Source organism: Trichoderma reesei (assembly GCF_000167675.1).
Source record: "Trichoderma reesei QM6a unplaced genomic scaffold TRIREscaffold_1, whole genome shotgun sequence".
Classification (NCBI taxonomy): domain Eukaryota; kingdom Fungi; phylum Ascomycota; class Sordariomycetes; order Hypocreales; family Hypocreaceae; genus Trichoderma; species Trichoderma reesei.
In genome coordinates, this window is record NW_006711148.1 from 2,995,778 (window position 1) to 3,013,271 (window position 17,494).

The 17,494-nt window shown below is 54.7% G+C and overlaps 7 protein-coding genes across 7 annotated transcripts; 4 read left to right on the top strand and 3 right to left on the bottom strand.

The window, feature by feature from the left end:
* Window positions 1-41: 41 nt before the first annotated feature.
* On the top strand, window positions 42-1,702 carry TRIREDRAFT_119876 (uncharacterized protein; the record flags this gene model as incomplete). The annotated part of the gene is made up of 3 exons (XM_006961359.1): window positions 42-475; window positions 543-1,553; window positions 1,611-1,702. The coding sequence occupies exons 1-3, from the start codon at window positions 145-147 to the stop codon at window positions 1,700-1,702; spliced, it is 1,434 nt and encodes a 477-aa protein (XP_006961421.1). The 5' UTR covers window positions 42-144.
* A 233-nt stretch (window positions 1,703-1,935) lies between these two features.
* On the bottom strand, window positions 1,936-4,659 carry TRIREDRAFT_44399 (uncharacterized protein). The gene is made up of 5 exons (XM_006961034.1): window positions 4,426-4,659; window positions 4,274-4,343; window positions 4,011-4,210; window positions 3,891-3,951; window positions 1,936-3,822 (listed from the first exon to the last, which is right to left on the bottom strand). Exons 1-5 carry the CDS (start codon window positions 4,642-4,644, stop codon window positions 2,141-2,143), a joined length of 2,232 nt encoding a protein of 743 aa, XP_006961096.1. The 5' UTR covers window positions 4,645-4,659; the 3' UTR covers window positions 1,936-2,140.
* A 1,041-nt stretch (window positions 4,660-5,700) lies between these two features.
* Window positions 5,701-6,292, top strand: TRIREDRAFT_54508 (uncharacterized protein; the record flags this gene model as incomplete). The annotated part of the gene is made up of 2 exons (XM_006961360.1): window positions 5,701-5,851; window positions 5,943-6,292. The coding sequence occupies 2 exons, from the start codon at window positions 5,701-5,703 to the stop codon at window positions 6,290-6,292; spliced, it is 501 nt and encodes a 166-aa protein (XP_006961422.1).
* Window positions 6,293-6,543: 251 nt separating this feature from the next.
* On the bottom strand, window positions 6,544-7,164 carry TRIREDRAFT_54790 (uncharacterized protein; the record flags this gene model as incomplete). The annotated part of the gene is made up of 3 exons (XM_006961805.1): window positions 6,544-6,629; window positions 6,742-6,878; window positions 7,001-7,164. The coding sequence occupies 3 exons, from the start codon at window positions 7,162-7,164 to the stop codon at window positions 6,544-6,546; spliced, it is 387 nt and encodes a 128-aa protein (XP_006961867.1).
* A 1,627-nt stretch (window positions 7,165-8,791) lies between these two features.
* Window positions 8,792-11,272, bottom strand: TRIREDRAFT_54144 (uncharacterized protein; the record flags this gene model as incomplete). Its single annotated transcript, XM_006961806.1, has 1 exon — window positions 8,792-11,272. One exon carries the CDS (start codon window positions 11,270-11,272, stop codon window positions 8,792-8,794), a length of 2,481 nt encoding a protein of 826 aa, XP_006961868.1.
* A 2,667-nt stretch (window positions 11,273-13,939) lies between these two features.
* Window positions 13,940-14,950, top strand: TRIREDRAFT_2087 (uncharacterized protein; the record flags this gene model as incomplete). Its single annotated transcript, XM_006960889.1, has 1 exon — window positions 13,940-14,950. One exon carries the CDS (start codon window positions 13,940-13,942, stop codon window positions 14,948-14,950), a length of 1,011 nt encoding a protein of 336 aa, XP_006960951.1.
* Window positions 14,951-15,576: 626 nt separating this feature from the next.
* On the top strand, window positions 15,577-17,460 carry TRIREDRAFT_119879 (uncharacterized protein; the record flags this gene model as incomplete). Its single annotated transcript, XM_006961361.1, has 3 exons — window positions 15,577-15,650; window positions 15,787-16,901; window positions 17,111-17,460. 3 exons carry the CDS (start codon window positions 15,577-15,579, stop codon window positions 17,458-17,460), a joined length of 1,539 nt encoding a protein of 512 aa, XP_006961423.1.
* Window positions 17,461-17,494: the final 34 nt, after the last annotated feature.

Sequence of the window (17,494 nt, forward strand, 5' to 3'; positions counted from 1 at the left end):
TCTGGTCGCGACTTGAGCCTCCTTCACCACGGCAGCTGACGACGGCGTGTTCATAGCCTGCTCTGGGTGCTTGGGCATATTCTCAAGCCGCCATCACAACGTTGGGCTTGTCCTATTCTAAATTTACCCCCATCTTCATCCACAATGCGTTTCGTTCAGTACGTCTCGCTGGCCGGCCTCTTCGCCGCTGCCACAGTTTCTGCAGGCGTCGTTACCGTCCCCTTTGAGAAGCGCAACCTCAACCCCGACTTTGCCCCGTCACTGCTGCGTCGCGATGGCAGCGTGAGCCTTGACGCCATCAATAACCTCACTGGAGGTGGCTACTATGCCCAATTCAGCGTTGGCACGCCGCCTCAGAAGCTGAGTTTCCTTCTCGATACCGGCAGCAGTGATACCTGGGTCAACTCCGTCACTGCGGACCTCTGCACAGACGAGTTCACTCAGCAGACTGTTGGAGAATACTGTTTCAGACAGTGTAGGCCGCATCTTTTCATTACTTCTATTGCCTGTGGTCGCGCAGCTAATGTCCTCTGTCATTGTAGTCAACCCAAGGAGGAGTAGTTCCTATAAGGCGAGCACTGAAGTCTTCGACATCACCTACCTTGACGGCCGCAGGATACGAGGCAACTACTTCACGGATACCGTCACCATCAACCAGGCGAACATCACGGGCCAGAAGATTGGCCTAGCCCTGCAGTCAGTCCGCGGCACAGGCATCCTGGGCTTGGGATTCCGGGAAAACGAGGCAGCCGACACCAAGTATCCCACCGTCATCGATAACCTGGTGTCTCAAAAGGTCATTCCTGTTCCGGCATTCAGTCTCTACCTCAACGACCTGCAAACTAGCCAGGGCATCCTCCTCTTTGGTGGTGTCGATACCGACAAGTTCCACGGCGGCCTTGCCACTCTGCCCCTTCAGTCGCTGCCGCCGTCCATTGCCGAGACCCAGGATATTGTCATGTACAGTGTTAACCTTGATGGCTTCTCGGCGTCTGACGTTGATACGCCCGACGTCAGCGCCAAAGCCGTTCTCGACTCTGGCTCAACAATCACCCTCCTCCCAGATGCTGTCGTGCAGGAACTTTTTGACGAGTACGACGTCCTCAACATTCAGGGACTCCCCGTTCCTTTTATCGACTGCGCCAAAGCAAACATCAAGGATGCCACCTTCAACTTCAAATTCGACGGCAAGACGATCAAGGTGCCCATTGACGAAATGGTCTTGAACAACCTCGCCGCGGCTTCAGACGAGATTATGTCGGATCCCTCCTTGAGCAAGTTTTTCAAGGGTTGGAGCGGAGTGTGCACCTTTGGCATGGGCTCGACCAAGACCTTTGGCATCCAGTCTGACGAGTTTGTCCTGCTGGGCGACACCTTCTTGCGGTCCGCCTATGTCGTCTACGACCTGCAGAACAAGCAGATTGGCATTGCCCAGGCGACGCTCAACTCGACCAGCAGCACCATTGTCGAGTTCAAGGCGGGCTCCAAGACCATTCCCGGCCCTGCTTCCACGGGCGACGACTCTGACGATTCGTCGGACGATTCAGATGAAGGTAATTCGACCAGCTCCGATGACTTCTTAGATTCTTGCAATTCTGACGCTCAATTAGATTCTGCCGGTGCTGCTCTTCATCCTACATTTTCTATTGCTCTGGCCGGCACCTTGTTCACGGCCGTTTCCATGATGATGAGTGTACTATAGAGGACAAGCTTTCTAGATTGTGCTGCATTAATTTTCTCGAGATGGATGGCTGCTTTTTTTTTCTTTTCTTTAACGAAACGAGAGATAACGTTTGGGTTGACAATTTATGGCGATTTTATGAAGACGAGATACCATGTAGAGCAACAAATTTATCTAGGGGACATGCATGGGAACATACAAGGTCTATGATTCAGATATACAAGGTCAAATATACTGGCATAGTCAAGGATTAAAGAAGTATAGATAGCAGCTGCTATTTCGCGTTTTGGCATAGACTCTCCAGATAGTCTGAGATGCAGACAGATCCTTGGAAGAAAAGCGACAGCCGCCGTGGACGAGGTCGCAAAGATGTCTTTGTTCGAGTCTCCTCAACGCCGCGCTGCACGTTGCAGCAAGCACATCCGCCTCTAGTGTCAAATCACCGCCGACCGAGCAACCTCACGCCCCCCTCGAATCATTGTTCTTGTCCTTGTCCTCCCCATTCTGCTGGCCGTCCTTCTTGTCTCCAAACTCCTTCAAAAAGCGCTCCCTCGCCCGCTCGTTGACGGCATCGACATAGTCCTTGCGGCTGTTGACCGTCCTGCTCTCGCCCAGCGCCTGCGCGTTGCCCAAGTCTGCGCCTTCAGCGCCCAACCCTACGCCCTGCCGGTACACGTGGGTGACGATGCTCTCGGTGCGCCCCTCGGCATTCGCTCCCAGGCCGCTGCCAGACGTCCAGCCCATCTTGGCGAGCATGCCTGCGCCCTTTGACGGCGCCGGGGCTTTTTCTTGCGCTGGGGGCTTGGCCTGGTCCTTCTTCTGAGGCCCCGGAGCGCTCTTGTCTGCGGCGCTGGGGAGTGGCTTCTTTGGCTGGTTCCACTGCTCGCGGCGTTCCTTGGCTCTGTCGCGATATTGAGGTGCCGCGGCGTTGGAGGCGTCGTCACCGCCTCCGGGTTGTGTCGGCAGGGGGATGCCTCGTTTGCTTAATCTCTGGAGCGCGCTCTTGACGGACTGCTCATCTTGAAGCGTCTCCCTATGAAGTCGCGAGTTTTCATGACGACCTAGCTCGTCAAGGGACGTGAACTTGCGCATGCAAAGAAGGCATTGCAGCTTTTCTCGGTCGGCATATGGAGTGATTGGCTTCTCGTCTTTCGGTTGCCTGTCAGGCTCGGCTGCAGGCATCGTGTCGCCGTTTTGCTTCTCTGGAGGGGGTGGTGGTGGAGGTGCAGAAGAGGGCGCAGGGGGTGCTGGTTTCGTTGGTTGCGCTGGCTTAGCTGATTGAGATGGAGGTGATGTTGAGTTTGCTTGAGAGCCTGAGGCATGCGCAGATGCCCCGGGAAACGCAAACTTGATGGGCGCTTCCTTCGCCTTTGAATCTTTAGCTGGCAGCTGCTTAGCAGCTGTCGCGCCCGACTCATTGGTGTGAATCTCTTCGTGCTTCTTCTGCCACAGGGCCATGTGGCCAGCCATTGCAGGAACTGCCTTTTTCGCAGCAGCAGGCAAGGGATCGTCTGCCTTTCTCTTCTTCTGTTTCTTGTTGTTGTTGCCGCCCTGATCGCTGCCCTTTTGCTCTCCGCCTGCGCTGGCACTTCCCGGAGGCTCAGGCGCCAGGACCTTCTGGTTAGGATAGACTCGCAGATCGCGATATCGGACGCGGAGAGTCGGGTTGAACAATGGGTTGAAGGAGAATTTCTCCATCTCGGGCGTGATCGCGCGTTCCTCTGGAACAAAGACCCCGAGATGGATATGAGCCACGGTGACGGGAGAGGCGGCCACGCTGAAGGATGGCAGCAGCTTGATCTTGGCCATGGCATCAACGGCATCCTGCAGAGTCCAAAACTCAGCAAAGCCGTATTTGACCGACTCGTCCGTAATGGAATCGCGCATCAGAAAGACACGGTGGAGCGACCCTGGACGTGCGCCTGTCCGGGCAGCGCGATCGGCTGGAGCGGTTGACTGAAGCTTTGAGCCTGGCGCCAGCTTCTGGCTGGCTGGATCAGGTTTCTCAAGCTCCAGACGCTTCATGTCCGCGGCGAACATTTCCTCGGTGACGTAGGCCATCAGAGGATACACTACCAAGATCTGGGTTGGTGCATCGCCGGCGTCAGCAGCGGGGATCAAGCTGACTTGCATCGCAGAGGCTACAAGTACGAGTAAAGTTAGCAGCCGCGGAGAGCTTTGTACGTTGACAGCATGGCGTGGTACGTACATAGAGGCGACGAGCCACAGCGTTTGCACTTTGTGCGAGAAGAGTAATTGTCGAAGCCGCACTGCGTCTTTGTCAGTTGTCATCCCCTCCGTCAAGTCGGGAGGAAGGTATATTTCTTACAGGTTGGCATACCCATTGGCCGCCGGCGCGCGTATCTCCATCCGCTTTGGGATGAGCAAAGTGAATGAAGGCACTGCACTTGCCATCGGGGACCTCATCAGTCGCATGAGGCAGGGTGATGAGAACCTTTGGGAAATGATCGTCGACGAAGGCGGTTGCATGATCAACGTCCTCGAACTGGATGAACGCCCGACGTTTTCCTTGAACAAGCGTTAGTGGGTGTCGATGCGCACAAGGACAATGCAATGCCAAGACACACATACCTTTGGCATACGCTAACCGGATATCGAGGACGGAATAGTCCTCGCAAGCCTGCGCAACGCTCTCTCGCAGCTGAATGTAAATTCTCGTTAGAAGACCCTTTCCCACGATGGTTTTCTCTCTCTTCCAGTCGACCACTTCAAGTAATACGGACCTCGCCTCTGCGGGGCAGCCCTTCGAAGATCACAGTATCACTAGGCAGCCCAGCATCTCCTAATCGACCGCCCTCCCTAGCGGGACTGCGAGAACGACTCCTGCTGTAGTGATGCCCAGGCGGCGATCGCGACGAGTATCTCCTGTCGCGATATGTGGTCGCATAGTCGTTGTCTCTGGCCTGGTCATGACGTCCCCGGTGATAGTCGTCGTTATACATTCTGCCCTGGTTGTCACGACTCCAGTCCGGAGGGCTCAGACTCGGCCTCGGCCTCGGCCTAGGGCGCGCGTCATGAGCGTCTGGGTAGTCTGGCGCTCGGTCGGCGCCAAAGGGAGGAGACTGGCGAGGCGGCCGAGGGCGATGGTCGCGCCGGTCCCACGCGTCGGCGAGCATGCCGTCGTCCCTGGAAGGAGACTGTGAATAGCCTCGTTGTCCCGTGGGCAAGTTAGCCGTCAAGCTCAATTCATCAGCCATTTTCTTTGGAGATCCTGGAGCTGGAGCCAAGGGAAAACGGGCCCCTCAGACTCCCATGAGTGCGCGGGCCGTGTCTTTACCCTGCCGCGATTGTTGGTGATCGTCGTGGTGGCGGAAGTCTCTCGGTCGATGGCGGGAGTCGTGGTTGGATTCACGACGTCGGCCCCGGTCTGGGGATTGTGCGTGATGGTCGTCGCGCATAACGACAGAGGGCCAGTCAGGCGCAACTTATGGAGATGGGGACGAGACGTGAATGATGACGGCAGAAGGAGGTGACGAACGAGCGGAAGAGGATTGGCGATGGCTTCTCAATGCTCGAGGCGAAGACAGAGAAACTGACACCAAAGAGGTAGGATGTTGTTGCAACATCTGAGGTGGAAGAAGAGATCCCACCAATTCAAGAGGTAAGGTAGAAGCTGAAAGAGCTTGATGGCTGACTCAGCCAGCTGTAAAGAGGGGGCTTACACAGAGGTACGAGTATTACATTAGTAGTACATAGTACACAGACGCCAGCGCAATGGCTGCTGCGGGACAAGTACCGCTTTGACGCAACTCTAAACCATCGCAGACAGAATCGTCCATCCTCTTTTCATCTTCATGATGCCATATACCTCACAATATAGCCAAGTTTCAATTTATCTCTCATATTGTTGTGTCTGGTCTTCTCTTCTTGTACTTATTTTACACTGACATCATTCTCCTTTCGATTCCGAGCGCACCTCTGCCTTGGATATACTGGCACCAGCTCCTCACTAAGCATCTCACTTCGGTTACCTATACAAACTTCCTCCAAGCCCAGCCATGACAGACACAAAACACGACGATACGAACACCATCTGGCATCTCTCCGAACAAGGCTGCTACGTCGCCCTCACACACGACCATCTCGACCTCCAACAAGCCATAGACAGAGTCCGCAGCCCCGCAGCCGGCGCCATTGTCTTGTTTGCAGGTTTGAGCGCCCCCCCCCCCCCTTTAACTCAGATGTCGCATCATTATCATCATCTTGATGGCTTGCTCTTGGACTAAATCATCATGTCCAGGAACAACAAGAGACAACTTTGCCGGCAAACCAGTCAAGGAACTCCAATACACAGCTTACAACAAACTCGCCCTCCGCACCATGCTTTCCATCTGCAAGGACGTCCAGGCCAAGCACGGCCTTAAGGGCATCTCCATGATCCACCGCCTTGGAACGGTGCCCATTGGCGAGGAGAGCATCCTCATCGCCGTCTCGTCACCGCATCGACAGGCTGCGTGGAGGGCTGGCGAAGAGGCTCTCGAAGCGTGCAAGGAGCGCGTCGAGGTGTGGAAGAGGGAGGAGTTTGAGGGCGAGGAGGGCGTCTGGAGGGCGAATCGGGATGGGGCCGTTGGACAAAAGGTGGAATCATGACGGGGTGTGATGATGATGATGATGTCTTACACTTCGATGATGCTGCTGCTGCTGCTGCCCTTTTGGTGGTTCTGCATTCCTCTCTATTCTTTGTTCATATCCCGTCTTTCTAAAACGCTGTCTTCTAAATCAACCAGGCCAAGCATAATTCCATATCGCTATTCCTTTCTTTAAACACCCAGAAACACCCCCCTTCCCTTCCGAAACACAAAATGAACCGCCGCACAATCTGGTATCTACGATCTTTTCTCTTATTGCTCGTATAACGGCAAGGGTTCTGTGAGAAACTCAAACGGACACCGCGGCGGACATTCGGAATCGCGCTCCCACAGCATGACTATGTTCTCTCCACGTCAGTATATATGTATGACGAAGCAAAGAAGAGGGATAAGATCAGGGAAGTCGTCTGCAAGTGAGAGAGAGGGAGAGAGAGAGAGAGAGAGACTGACCAATATGAGAGCTGTAAATCTCCGCAAACGTCTGACTCGTCCCCAAGCCCGACGGCGCCATACACTCTGTCAACGCCGAAGGATAAACGACGATGCCGTACTCGAAGTGCAAAATCTTCCAAAACTCGACCGGCAGTCTATATAACTCCCCCGGTTCAAAGTCAGCAAATCGTTGCGTCCCTTCTCTCTTTCGGATCAGATTTCCAGCAGAGATTTTCTCCTAAAAGAAAAGAAAACAACATACTTGAACTGGCCCGACTTGATGCATCCATGCACAAAGACGCACACCGTCTCCAGCAGCACCAGCCCCCTCCGGACCGCATCCTCGAGCTGCTCCTCGTCCCAGCCGTGGACCCTCCGCAGCCTCTCCTCGGAGCACCGCGTCGCGATGGACCAGCCCTTTTCCATCTTCTTGAGCGTCATGTCGTCTGCGTCGCACATGATGCCGTTGTTTTCAATTTATTTTTCTTCTCCTTTCTTGGTCTATCTTTGTCGCGCTGTTTCGTAGGAGGGGTGTTGTTGAAAGCTGGTCGAGGCAGAATACGTTGTGAGGGCTCTGGTCTGGTTCTAGATTTACAGAAAGAAGATAGATGTCGAGGAACAAGAAATGTAAAAAAAAAAACTCGAGGATACGGAAGACAAAAACAGAAAACAAAACAAAAGAGGTTCTGTGATGATATTGTTTGTCTTTTAGGTAGGTTAGTAGGTAAGGTAGGTTACCTCAGGTAGGTCTTATACAACAAGATCGTCAAAAAGGGCCGCAATCATTTAGAGGCACCAGCGAACCATCAAGGTGCGTGGAAGGTACAGTCCATGTCCAGTCAGGTTCCGTTTGGCGGGCTCTCTCTCTCCATTGCCATCAAGGTTCCGGGGAAGCTAGTAAGAGAAATAAAGAGAGAGAGCTGATCATGTACACAATTTTGGAAGGTAAACATGTCATGCTTGGTGTCTCGTGTAAGTGGGCGCTGCCTTGTACTGAGACGTGGGGAAGCCTGACATGTCCATCCTCTGCTAGAGTACATACAGTACCAACCATGCAGGTGTAGGTATATATACCTACGCAATTTAGATGTACGCGAATAAGCATCCAAGTAATGATATCTCGCCTCATCGGATCAAAAGCAACCCTCATGCAGCCACTTGAATGAGCCACGATTGCTTGCACCACATCTGTTTGCCGCAAAAGGCCCGCCCGCGGCCCAGAGGCGGCTTCGTGCAACCCAGCGCTGCCCGTCTCTTGCCTATGTACCTAGTACCGTAGAAACTCGTGAAATTCGACCGAAGCTAGGTTTAGTGGAGCCGCCACGTCATCTTTTTTTAGCAGCACGCCTTACTACAGTAGGGAAGGTTGGCTAAGGTACCTCAAGCTGCCAGTACCTCAATTAATCGCATAATACAGTGCATCTTTACGGTCGCAAGCAGGAAAAAAAAATTATTATCGCATTATATATATCAGAGGACTTCGCATAATGTAGTTCACGCTGGTTGACTGCAGCGTTGAGGTTGTGGCGGCTTTGTTGGTTGATTAGCAAAAGACAGTACATACGCCTGCATAGCAATTTGCGGTGGATTGAGGTATTGATTTTCTGTACTGTACTTACTGCAGCTTTTCCTGTTATTGCCTGGCGTGCACGTGCACGTGGCGGCTCCACCAAACCTAGCTTCGGTCGAATTTCACGAGTTTCTACGGTATGTACGACCTGGACTGGCCCATGCTCTGATTCACTTCAATGTTGTTTGCAGTCTTGAGTGGAGTGAGTGTGCTTGCAGAATATATTTGCGACAACTGTTGCTCAACGCTGCTTAAATTCGAGATTCAAGGAAACTAGCTACTAGGTACTAGGTACTATAAAAGGTATGTGCATGCTGCTATGTACATGTGGTATCTCAGAGGCCTTTACAGCCAGTTTGTAAAACTTGGAACAGAATATACATCAAATCGTGATCCTCCCCACCCCTCCCCACCCCTCACCACCATCATCATCATCATCATCATTATCACGCTTCTTTCTTACAAGCTACACACTCTTGATCCAACTCATGCCCTCCTCTAGAGAGCATAGTTTTCCGTGTGCAAAAAGATCTCCTCCAGCTCGTCGTCGCCCCAAATCTCCGCCTGCAGCTTCGCCACCGTGTTGGCCACGCCCACCCTCATGCCCGGGGGCCCGCAGACAAACACGGCCGTCCGCCGGCCCAGGATCCCTCTGCCCTCGGGCCCGCCCGTGGCCCATTCCTTGAGCATGTGTCCAAGATGGGGCCGGCCGTACGTGACGGTCCAACCGTCTTCAATCTGAAGCGGCACGGGGAACGCTGAGCGCATCAGGTTCTTCTGGAACTCGGTGGGGGTCTGGGGGAAGCCAAAGTCGAATCCAGCCTGTTGGCCAAAGTCGCCAGGTCCTCCAGCATGGACGCCAGCAGGGATGCCACCAGCATTATACAAATGGGCAAGTTCGGGAACCATGATGGGGACAGGCTCCTGCTCATGCTCCTGTGGTGGCGCATCTTCCCTCTTCTTATCCTCGGGGTAGCCGTTCTCGTTGAGACTGCCCAAGCCATCCTCGGACATGGCTGTCATGGTGGACTCGCGAGACGGAAAGCGAGGCGGAGGCGGTGGGTACTGATGAGGCTGCAGGTACTTTTGCTGCGGAAGGGCTGTGATACGATCCTCGTTCTCGGCGCGAAGCTCGCGCTCTCGGTCCGGATCGCCCTGCGCCTCGGCATGGATGAGGGCCGAGTTGCGCTTCGAGGCAATGCCTGCCACGAAGCCGTCCAGCTTATCGTGGAACTTGTGGCTCAAGGCTCGCGCGCTGTTTCCGTTGATGGGCGCCGTCATCTGCTGCCCTGATCGGTTCCGCACCGCCGACGTGACAAAGAACCTGCAGCGCACGCTCTCCGGCGGTGCTGATTCGCGGCAGATGCGCAGCTCCTCTTTGAACCAGTCCATGTCCTCAATCTTCTTCATTGCCCAAACGACGACGACCTTTCTGGTGATGGCCTTTCCATCGCGCATTCGCTTGACCAGGTTGAGGAGCTGAGATATCAGTGACGTGATGCCACTTCCGCCAGCAATCAGAATGCACGTGTCAAAGGCAGCCAGATCGCGCCTCATGCCGCCGTATGGACCATCCAGAAATGCGCGATACGTGTGAAACGGGCCCTTCTCTATGGCCGTGTCCAGGACCTTGCGCGTAAACCCGCCGTAGGCCTTGAACAGAAGGATGCAGTCCCGGTAGTTTTCCCCGTATTCAGAAGGAAAGTCTTCGCTGCACAGGGATGAGATGGTAAAAGGGTGGTTGTCGAATAATGAGATGCCGGGGATTCGGAGATATACGTATTGGCCAGGCTTCCACCGCATCTGCGTGGGGATGGTGACTTTGATGGCGTTCTCGGCCATCAATGTGATGGCAGCCTCGTCGCCAACCATAAAGGACAGTCGCCCGGGCCATGTCCAGTTGAGTTTGAAGAGCCGCATGATGTTGCAGACTGCCCAGATGGCCACGGTGACGTAGAGGTAGTCCCAGGTGAGGAGTTTGTTGCTCGTGTGCCAGAACAGCATGCCGACATAGAGGATACCGACGGGGACGTGAAAGATGACAAACAGCTCGTAGGCAACCCTTCGGATCCATGGCAGCGACGCCACACAGAGCCAGATCAAGGGAACAATGCAGGCTATCCCCGTGCCGTAGATGATGCCCCTTGAAGAGGGAAAGGTCGAGGCCCAAACGGACATGCCGTCGTCCTTCCAGACGGGCTGCACGTAAAAGGGAATCATGTGAACCAGCGCTAGGAACAGAGAAAGATAGCTGAGCCATCGGTGGAAGACGTTCAGCCGCTCTGGCCCAATGCCGAGCAGCATCGTCAGGATGTTCGCCTTCATGCTTGTCGCAACAATCCAGGGCGTCAATGCCACAGAGAGCATGCCGGCCCTGATGGCCACGGGGGGCGCTCCAAAGCGAATGCTCTCCCAGTAGAGCGGCTGCTGGAGGAAGGTATATATGGTGACAAAGGCGAGGGCGAGAAACGTCGTGGCCAGAACGGCAAGCGAGGAGAAGGTAAATCGATGCTTGCCGATGACAATGTCGGGAACCGATCGATAAAAGACCCATCGAAACAAGGCCAACGTGTCGTTGACGAAGCCGATGGACGAAAAGTGCGCTTTCGGACGGAACTTTTCGCCCATGGGATCGCCATCGGGGAAGAACTCCTGGGCCGTGCCGGTGCGGATGGCCGCCTGGACGAAGTTGGCGTCGACATTGTATGTGTCTCGATAATGCGTCTCTACTTGCTGTTTGTAGATGGCCTGCCGGATCTTGTCTTGCCAGAAGTGCCAGATGCGGACGGAGATGACGCAGCCCGAGAGCGCTGCTGCGAAATAGGTCCAGCCGAGAGCATACTTGCCGGCCTTGGACCACGGATCAACTGTATTCGCCTGGACGAGACCCGGCGGGCTCGTGGGAGTCAAGGGAATCAGCAGCCGCTTGACGACGTCGGAGACGCTTCGCGTGGCTTGGGAAGCGAGCTCCTCCTGCATACTGGGCGCCATGATGACCAGTGGAAAACGACTTCTTCAGCTGCTTCAGCCGCGCCTGAAGCAAACGTGGCGGACGAGGCACGAAGCGCAACGAGGGAGAGTACGTGCGTTGGTACTGCGTAGGTAGGTAGTAACCCCCCAAACTTGTGTAAGACCTAAGTAATGGGGATGGCCTGCGGTTTCAACCTGGGCCAAGGATAGCGAATGAATGCTTCTATCGCATTGCAGCCAGAGCGCTTACAGCCCGCCGATCAGGAGGACTTGCTGCTATTATAAAAGTGAGTGTCAATGAAGCTGCAGCGCGCTCCAGGAAGTCATAACGAGGAGTGCCAGACTTCTCGATACCTAGAATCACGGCCACTGATGAACGAAGGAGCCGGGCAGTGAGATGGCGACGCTTGATCAACAACTGATGAGCGGTGGGGAGGCGAGATGCGGCGGCCCGTGAGGATATAATAAAGCACAGACTTGTACTGTACTGTTTTGCTCGTACAGCTCTTCCTTTGACTCCCTGCAGTCGGCACGGAGCGAGTGATACAGGGATGCTTAAGCCGGTGGATCACACCCACGATGGACCAGGGACGGACGGCTGCGAAAGATTGGGTGACAGGCGCGGGATGCTGTAGTTGTATGCACACTCCTTGACACTGTCGATGCTAGTAGTAATACGAACGACCATCAGGCGTTGTCGACATGCGAGCGGGGGCGCTGGAATCGTGGTCGCGACGATATCTTTGACCTGATCCAGAACAGCAGCCCGGCCAACATCGACAGAGACAGGGCAAAGGCAGGGCAAAGGCAGCACAAGCTCGTGTGAATCCAACGGTTCATGGGAAGCACCAGGAACCCCCAGCGGCTGGCCCGGTCGCGAGATTGGTCGCTTGAGGACCAGGGGGGGGTTGCGCATCCGGGGAATTGCGCACATTGGGGGACGAATTGGCGCGGCCCAGTGTGACGGGCGACGTGATGAAGCGGCGGCATGCAGGTCAAGGTGCCGCAGTCCAGCCTTGGCGTGCCTCCAACCAGGGAATGGCAATTATCTCGAGAGTTGCTAGCGGGCGGGGCGCGTTGCTTTGCTTTGCTTTGCTTTGCTTTGCTTTGCCTTGCTTGTCGCTCGGCAGACAGGTTGATGATGGACGACAGCCAGGGTCTTTTTTGCCTGCCGGCTGCACGAGCTAGCCAGAAGCTCGATTCATGTCCTTTGTTTGTCCGTCAAGCATATCCCCAAGTCCCTCATCAAAGCCCTGTACAGTAGGACAGAGGCAGGCAGCCGGTGATCCGGTCGGTGGCCGGTGGCCGGTTGTTGGCGTCGAGCGTCTCCAGCGTCTCCAGCTTTTTGCTGACAACGGCTCCATACCAGGTGGCAGCAACGGCGTTGACCAGGTGAAGAAACAGATTCCGAGGATCTAGACTGCCAGCCAGAAGAAACATCTCCGTTGTTGCGTACGAGCGAGTAGTACTAGTACTACCAAGAGAGGATAAACCCAGATCGATCCTTGCCGTGCGAGTACGACGTTCCACGGCTGCAGACACCTTGAGGGGTCAGTCGTGAGCTCTAGCGCAGACGGTGGCAAGCTCTGATTTTCTGCATCGGGCCACTCAAGAGCTGCAGCAGCTCCCCAATTCGAGGGCCGTTTGCGCAAGTTGAAGAAACGGCGGTTGGGGGCTGTTGGTGACGGATCCAGCAGTCCATCTAGTGCACCATATGCGCTTCTGCACTGTGATTCGACGGGCGGCACTGGGGGGGGACTTTGAGTGTCTTGGACATGGGCGGCAAAACAAGGCGTGTGATTCGCGGGTTGGCTCGACGGTTGGAGGGCGGTCCGAGCAAATGAGGGACGGAGGAGAGCCCCGACAAGGTGCTGGTAATTTCACGGCGAGGAGCACTGAATGATACTAGTAGTAGTTACTGGAGATCGGGCCTGACTGATCGCGTGGGATCGATGTCGATATTCTTCTGCAGGCTCCTTCAGGGACTGCCGGTGGTGGTGGCGTTCCCTACCCAAGCTTGCTTGCTGCTTCTGGCCCGGAATCTGGGCCGGCTTTTGGCGAATTGCTTCCCTTGGCAGACTTGTCCATGCAATGACACTTGGTAATTATACTCGTACGCTGTAGAACCAATTAGTCTGCTGTTCTTGCACCCGCAGTCCGTATGTAGAGACTCCGCCAGCTAGTGACGGCGGCGTTGCAGACATCGCCAAACTAAGCGGGCGGACAGCTTCATTTCAAGGCTGCTCTGCCGATTCAACATGTTTCGTACCTGGAACGACAGGTCAATCTGAAATTCATCGGAACCTCGAGCCCATTCAATACGAAGCGAACGGCAACGACGGCAGCGATGAATGTCCCTGACTTTGCAGCTGCCAAGCTGGGGCAGCCTTTTTCCCTGACAAGAAGAGACGGACTGGTCGCTCAGCCTCGTGACCCGCCAATTTTCCATTGGTCGTAGATCAACACAGCTTCTCCACCTCGCAAGGCTGAGAGCTCAAGTTTTCTTTCCAAACGCTTGCTTGCACCTGGCGGCACAGAGAAGAACTCGCGATAACACCTGCAAAAACTCGGTGCACTTGGCTCAAATCATTACTCATACGCTCGGGCCTTACATCACATAACCTTTGACTACACTGAACACCGACGCCGAACTAGTAATCCGAGCAACCGCTCATAATGGCAGCCGAAGCGGGCCTTTCTCGCTCTACCTTTGCCAAGCTCTCTCCTCATCCATATCTCCTCGCAAACCTCGAACCCTCCAGCGACTCTGCTGCGCCGACACGAAGCAATGGCCGAGCACCGTTCGAAGTCCGAAAACCGACGGTGAACCTGTCAAGTCTCTCACACGCCCACGGAAGCGCTCTGGTGCGCACGGGAGACACCACCGTCATCTGCGGCATCCGGGGCGAAACCATCCTGACGGAGCACATCCCCAACTATCGCGCATCCAACATACAGACAGAACTATCCGACTACGACCTACTGGTTCCAAATATCGAGTTGGCCACTGGGTCCGCACCACAGTTCTTACCCGGCGGTCCGCCCACGACGCTCGCTCAAACGCTGAGCACCAGAATCTACTCTCTCCTACACAGCTCCAAGCTGCTGCGCGCCGAGGACTTGCGGATATGGCATAAACGAGCGGCCGACGTTCCGGTTCCAGCTGATGAAGAGGAGGTTATGGAGGAAAGTGATGGGGAGAAATACGTGGCCGCCTACTGGGTGCTTTATATCGACATCTTCTTCATCTCCTTTGACGGCAACCCGTTTGATGCGGCTTGGGCTGCTACGGTGGCCGCTCTGCGCGACACCAAGCTGCCGCAAGCTCGCTACGACCCCGACCGAGAGATGATCTTGTGCTCCAGGAAAGACCCCAGACCTCTCACGGTGGCAAGCATACCGATTGCCTGCACGGCAGTCATCTTCACAGGCAAGGAGACGAAAGACCAGGCTCCGGATGGCAAGTTCTGGCTGCTGGCAGACCCAGATACCCTCGAGGAGTCATTATGCAACGAGACGGTCACAATTGTCGTCGACTGCGCAGGAGGCTCAAGAAGGATCCTCTCCATCTCAAAGCACGGAGGCACGGCCATGACGGCGAAGCTACTCGGGTCGAAGGACTTTCTCGACTGGGCGAGTAAGCGGTGGGAGGATTTTGCATCAGCAATCACTGGCACCCGGCTTTGAATCTAGTTTATGATAATACCATGATTTTTTCAAGTATCTGCATATACCTGGTTTGCTTCAGCATATACAATGGATCAGTAGATCCTATCCCCAGAAAGAACCGATCAATGAACAAAGGGTATAGGACATCAGTAACACATTATGACATCAAGTACACCACATCCCATGGGTCAAATTGGGCATGTGTCAACCATTCGAACCACCCTTTCAGACTTTATTCTAGGGCAGTAGATACCGGCAGACGATTCTCTCTACCGCTCAAGTCGAAGAAACCCGCGATGCCACATACATAAAGTACACAAGGCATAACGTGAGAAATTCGACAAGCGGTTACTATGTTGAAGAGAGAAAAGAGAAAAAGAGAAGCGAAAAAAAAAAGCCCGGAAAATTGAAGAAGCTCCCCCCATTTTAGAGCACGCACAGGCCACCCCAACTTAGCTAAGCCAGCTCCCTCCCCACTTCGCTTGAAGCCTCCAACAGCTTTCAAGCCCTCTCAAACAACCGGTGCTAATTTTTTTATCCTTCGTCTCGTGCTCTTCTTTCTCCTCCTCCTCCTCCTCCTCCTCCTCCTTCTTCTCTTCTTCCTTTTTTTTTCTTCCTCCATCATCTCCCCTCCAGCAAAACCAATGGAATCCCTCTCAGACACAAAGTGGGATGTAGTGATCAGCGGCACGGGGCTCCAGCAATCCCTTCTCGCCCTGTAAGCTTCGGATTCCATTCGGCCTGGCCTGGCCCGCCTTGTGCCTGTGCCTCTTTTCCTTCTTCTTTCTCTGCCTGCAAAATCAAAAAAATGACTGACTGACTGACCAGCTCTCGTGTCTTGTGAGAAAAAAAAGTGCCCTGTCGCGATCTGGCAAGAACATCCTCCACGTCGATCCCAACGAGTACTATGGCGAGGCCGAGGCTGTCCTGAGCCTGCAAGAGGTCGACGAGTGGGCGGCGAGGCGGCAATCCGGCGACGGCGATGGCGTCTTTGCATCCGCAAAGGTGACTCGCTCCGACGACGCCGAGAGCTTGTCGCCGAGAGGATACAGCCTTGCGCTGGCTCCGCAGCTGATACACACGCGGTCAGAGCTGCTCTCCAAGCTCGTGTCGTCAAAAGCCTTTCGGCAGCTCGAGTTCCTCGCCGTCGGCTCGTTTTACATCTTCCAGCCCTCATCTACAGCCTCCTCCTCCTCCTCCTCCTCCTCCACCACCACCACCCCCAGCCTCAGCCGCATACCGTCCACCAGAGAAGACGTCTTTGCCAACACGACGATTTCCGTCAAGGCAAAGCGGGGGCTCATGAAGTTCCTCAAGTTCGTGCTGGACTACACTTCCGAGCCGCAGACGGACGTGTGGAAGCCGCACGCGGGCGACTCGCTGGCGAGCTTCCTTGCGGCGGAGTTCAAGCTCGACGCCGACTTGCAGGCGTACATCATCACTCTGACGCTCAGCCTCGACGGCAACATCTCAACAGAAGCCGGGTTGGCCGCTATCCACCGCCACATCTCGTCCATGGGCGTCTTTGGCCCCGGGTTCGCGGCCGTGTACCCCAAATGGGGCGGCCTCTCCGAGATTGCCCAAGTGGGCTGCCGGGCTGGTGCCGTCGGCGGCGCTGTCTACATGCTCGGCGTTGGCATCAAGGACGTTCAGAAAGCCTCTTCCACGGCCGAAATGCCCGAGGCCCTGGACATTGTCCTCTCCAACGACATGCCCATCAAGTCAAAGACTCTGGTCAAAGGCCTGGGCAAGCCGCCGCGCGAAAGCCGCCGCCTGAGCAGGCTCACGGCCATTGTCAACTCAGACTTGCCCTCGCTCTTTGAGGCCGTGTCTGAGGGCCCGACACCAGCCGTTGCCGTGGTTGCGGTTCCCGCTGGGACGCGCCTTGGCGATGATGGTAGCTCGACAGAGTATCCCATCTACGCCATGGCTCATTCAAGCGACACGGGCGAATGCCCTCGTGGACAATGTAAGTCTTAACAAACTTCCTTGCTTGTTGTTTTCTTGCTTTGTGTGTGTTATGATGATAAAACGAAAACGAATACTTATCTACATTGGCTGAAACCCATTGACGATAACTTCCTCTGACAACCTGATATACGCACTTTCATTAGCACTTTGTTATCTTGTTGGTCATTCAGTTATGCGACAGTCTGCTAATGCTGTTTCTGATCACAGGCATCTTATATCTAAGCACCATCGCAAGCCCAGATGCGCCGGCCCTTCTTGAAAAGGCGCTCTCGTCTCTGCTGGCGTCGCTGGCGGTGGAAGGGCAGGAGTCGCCCAAGTCACTGTACAAAGTGTATTATGAACAAACCGGCTTTGACACCCCATCTGTAGATGTCGATGGGCAGTCTGCCGTGTTCTCTTTGCTACCCCTGGACCTTGCCTTCAATGACGCTGTTCTAGATCCCGTTCGCAAAGCTTGGGACCTTGTCATGCCTAATGTAACGGATGAGGAGGCTGCAGAGTACCTCGTGTTTACAGACAGAGAGGGTGCCGATGCAGAAGACGAGCTTGATAATTAACTAGATGAACGAAACATTCATATTAATGCTTACA

Coding starts and splice junctions, on each gene's coding strand:
- TRIREDRAFT_44399 (XM_006961034.1), bottom strand. CDS start 4,644: ATGTATAACGACGACTATCACCGGGGACGTCATGACCAGGCCAGAGAC. Junction 3,952..4,010: donor GCCAATGGGTATGCCAACCT/GTAAGAAATATA, acceptor ACAAAGACGCAG/TGCGGCTTCGACAATTACTC. Junction 3,823..3,890: donor CTGTGGCTCGTCGCCTCTAT/GTACGTACCACG, acceptor TCGTACTTGTAG/CCTCTGCGATGCAAGTCAGC.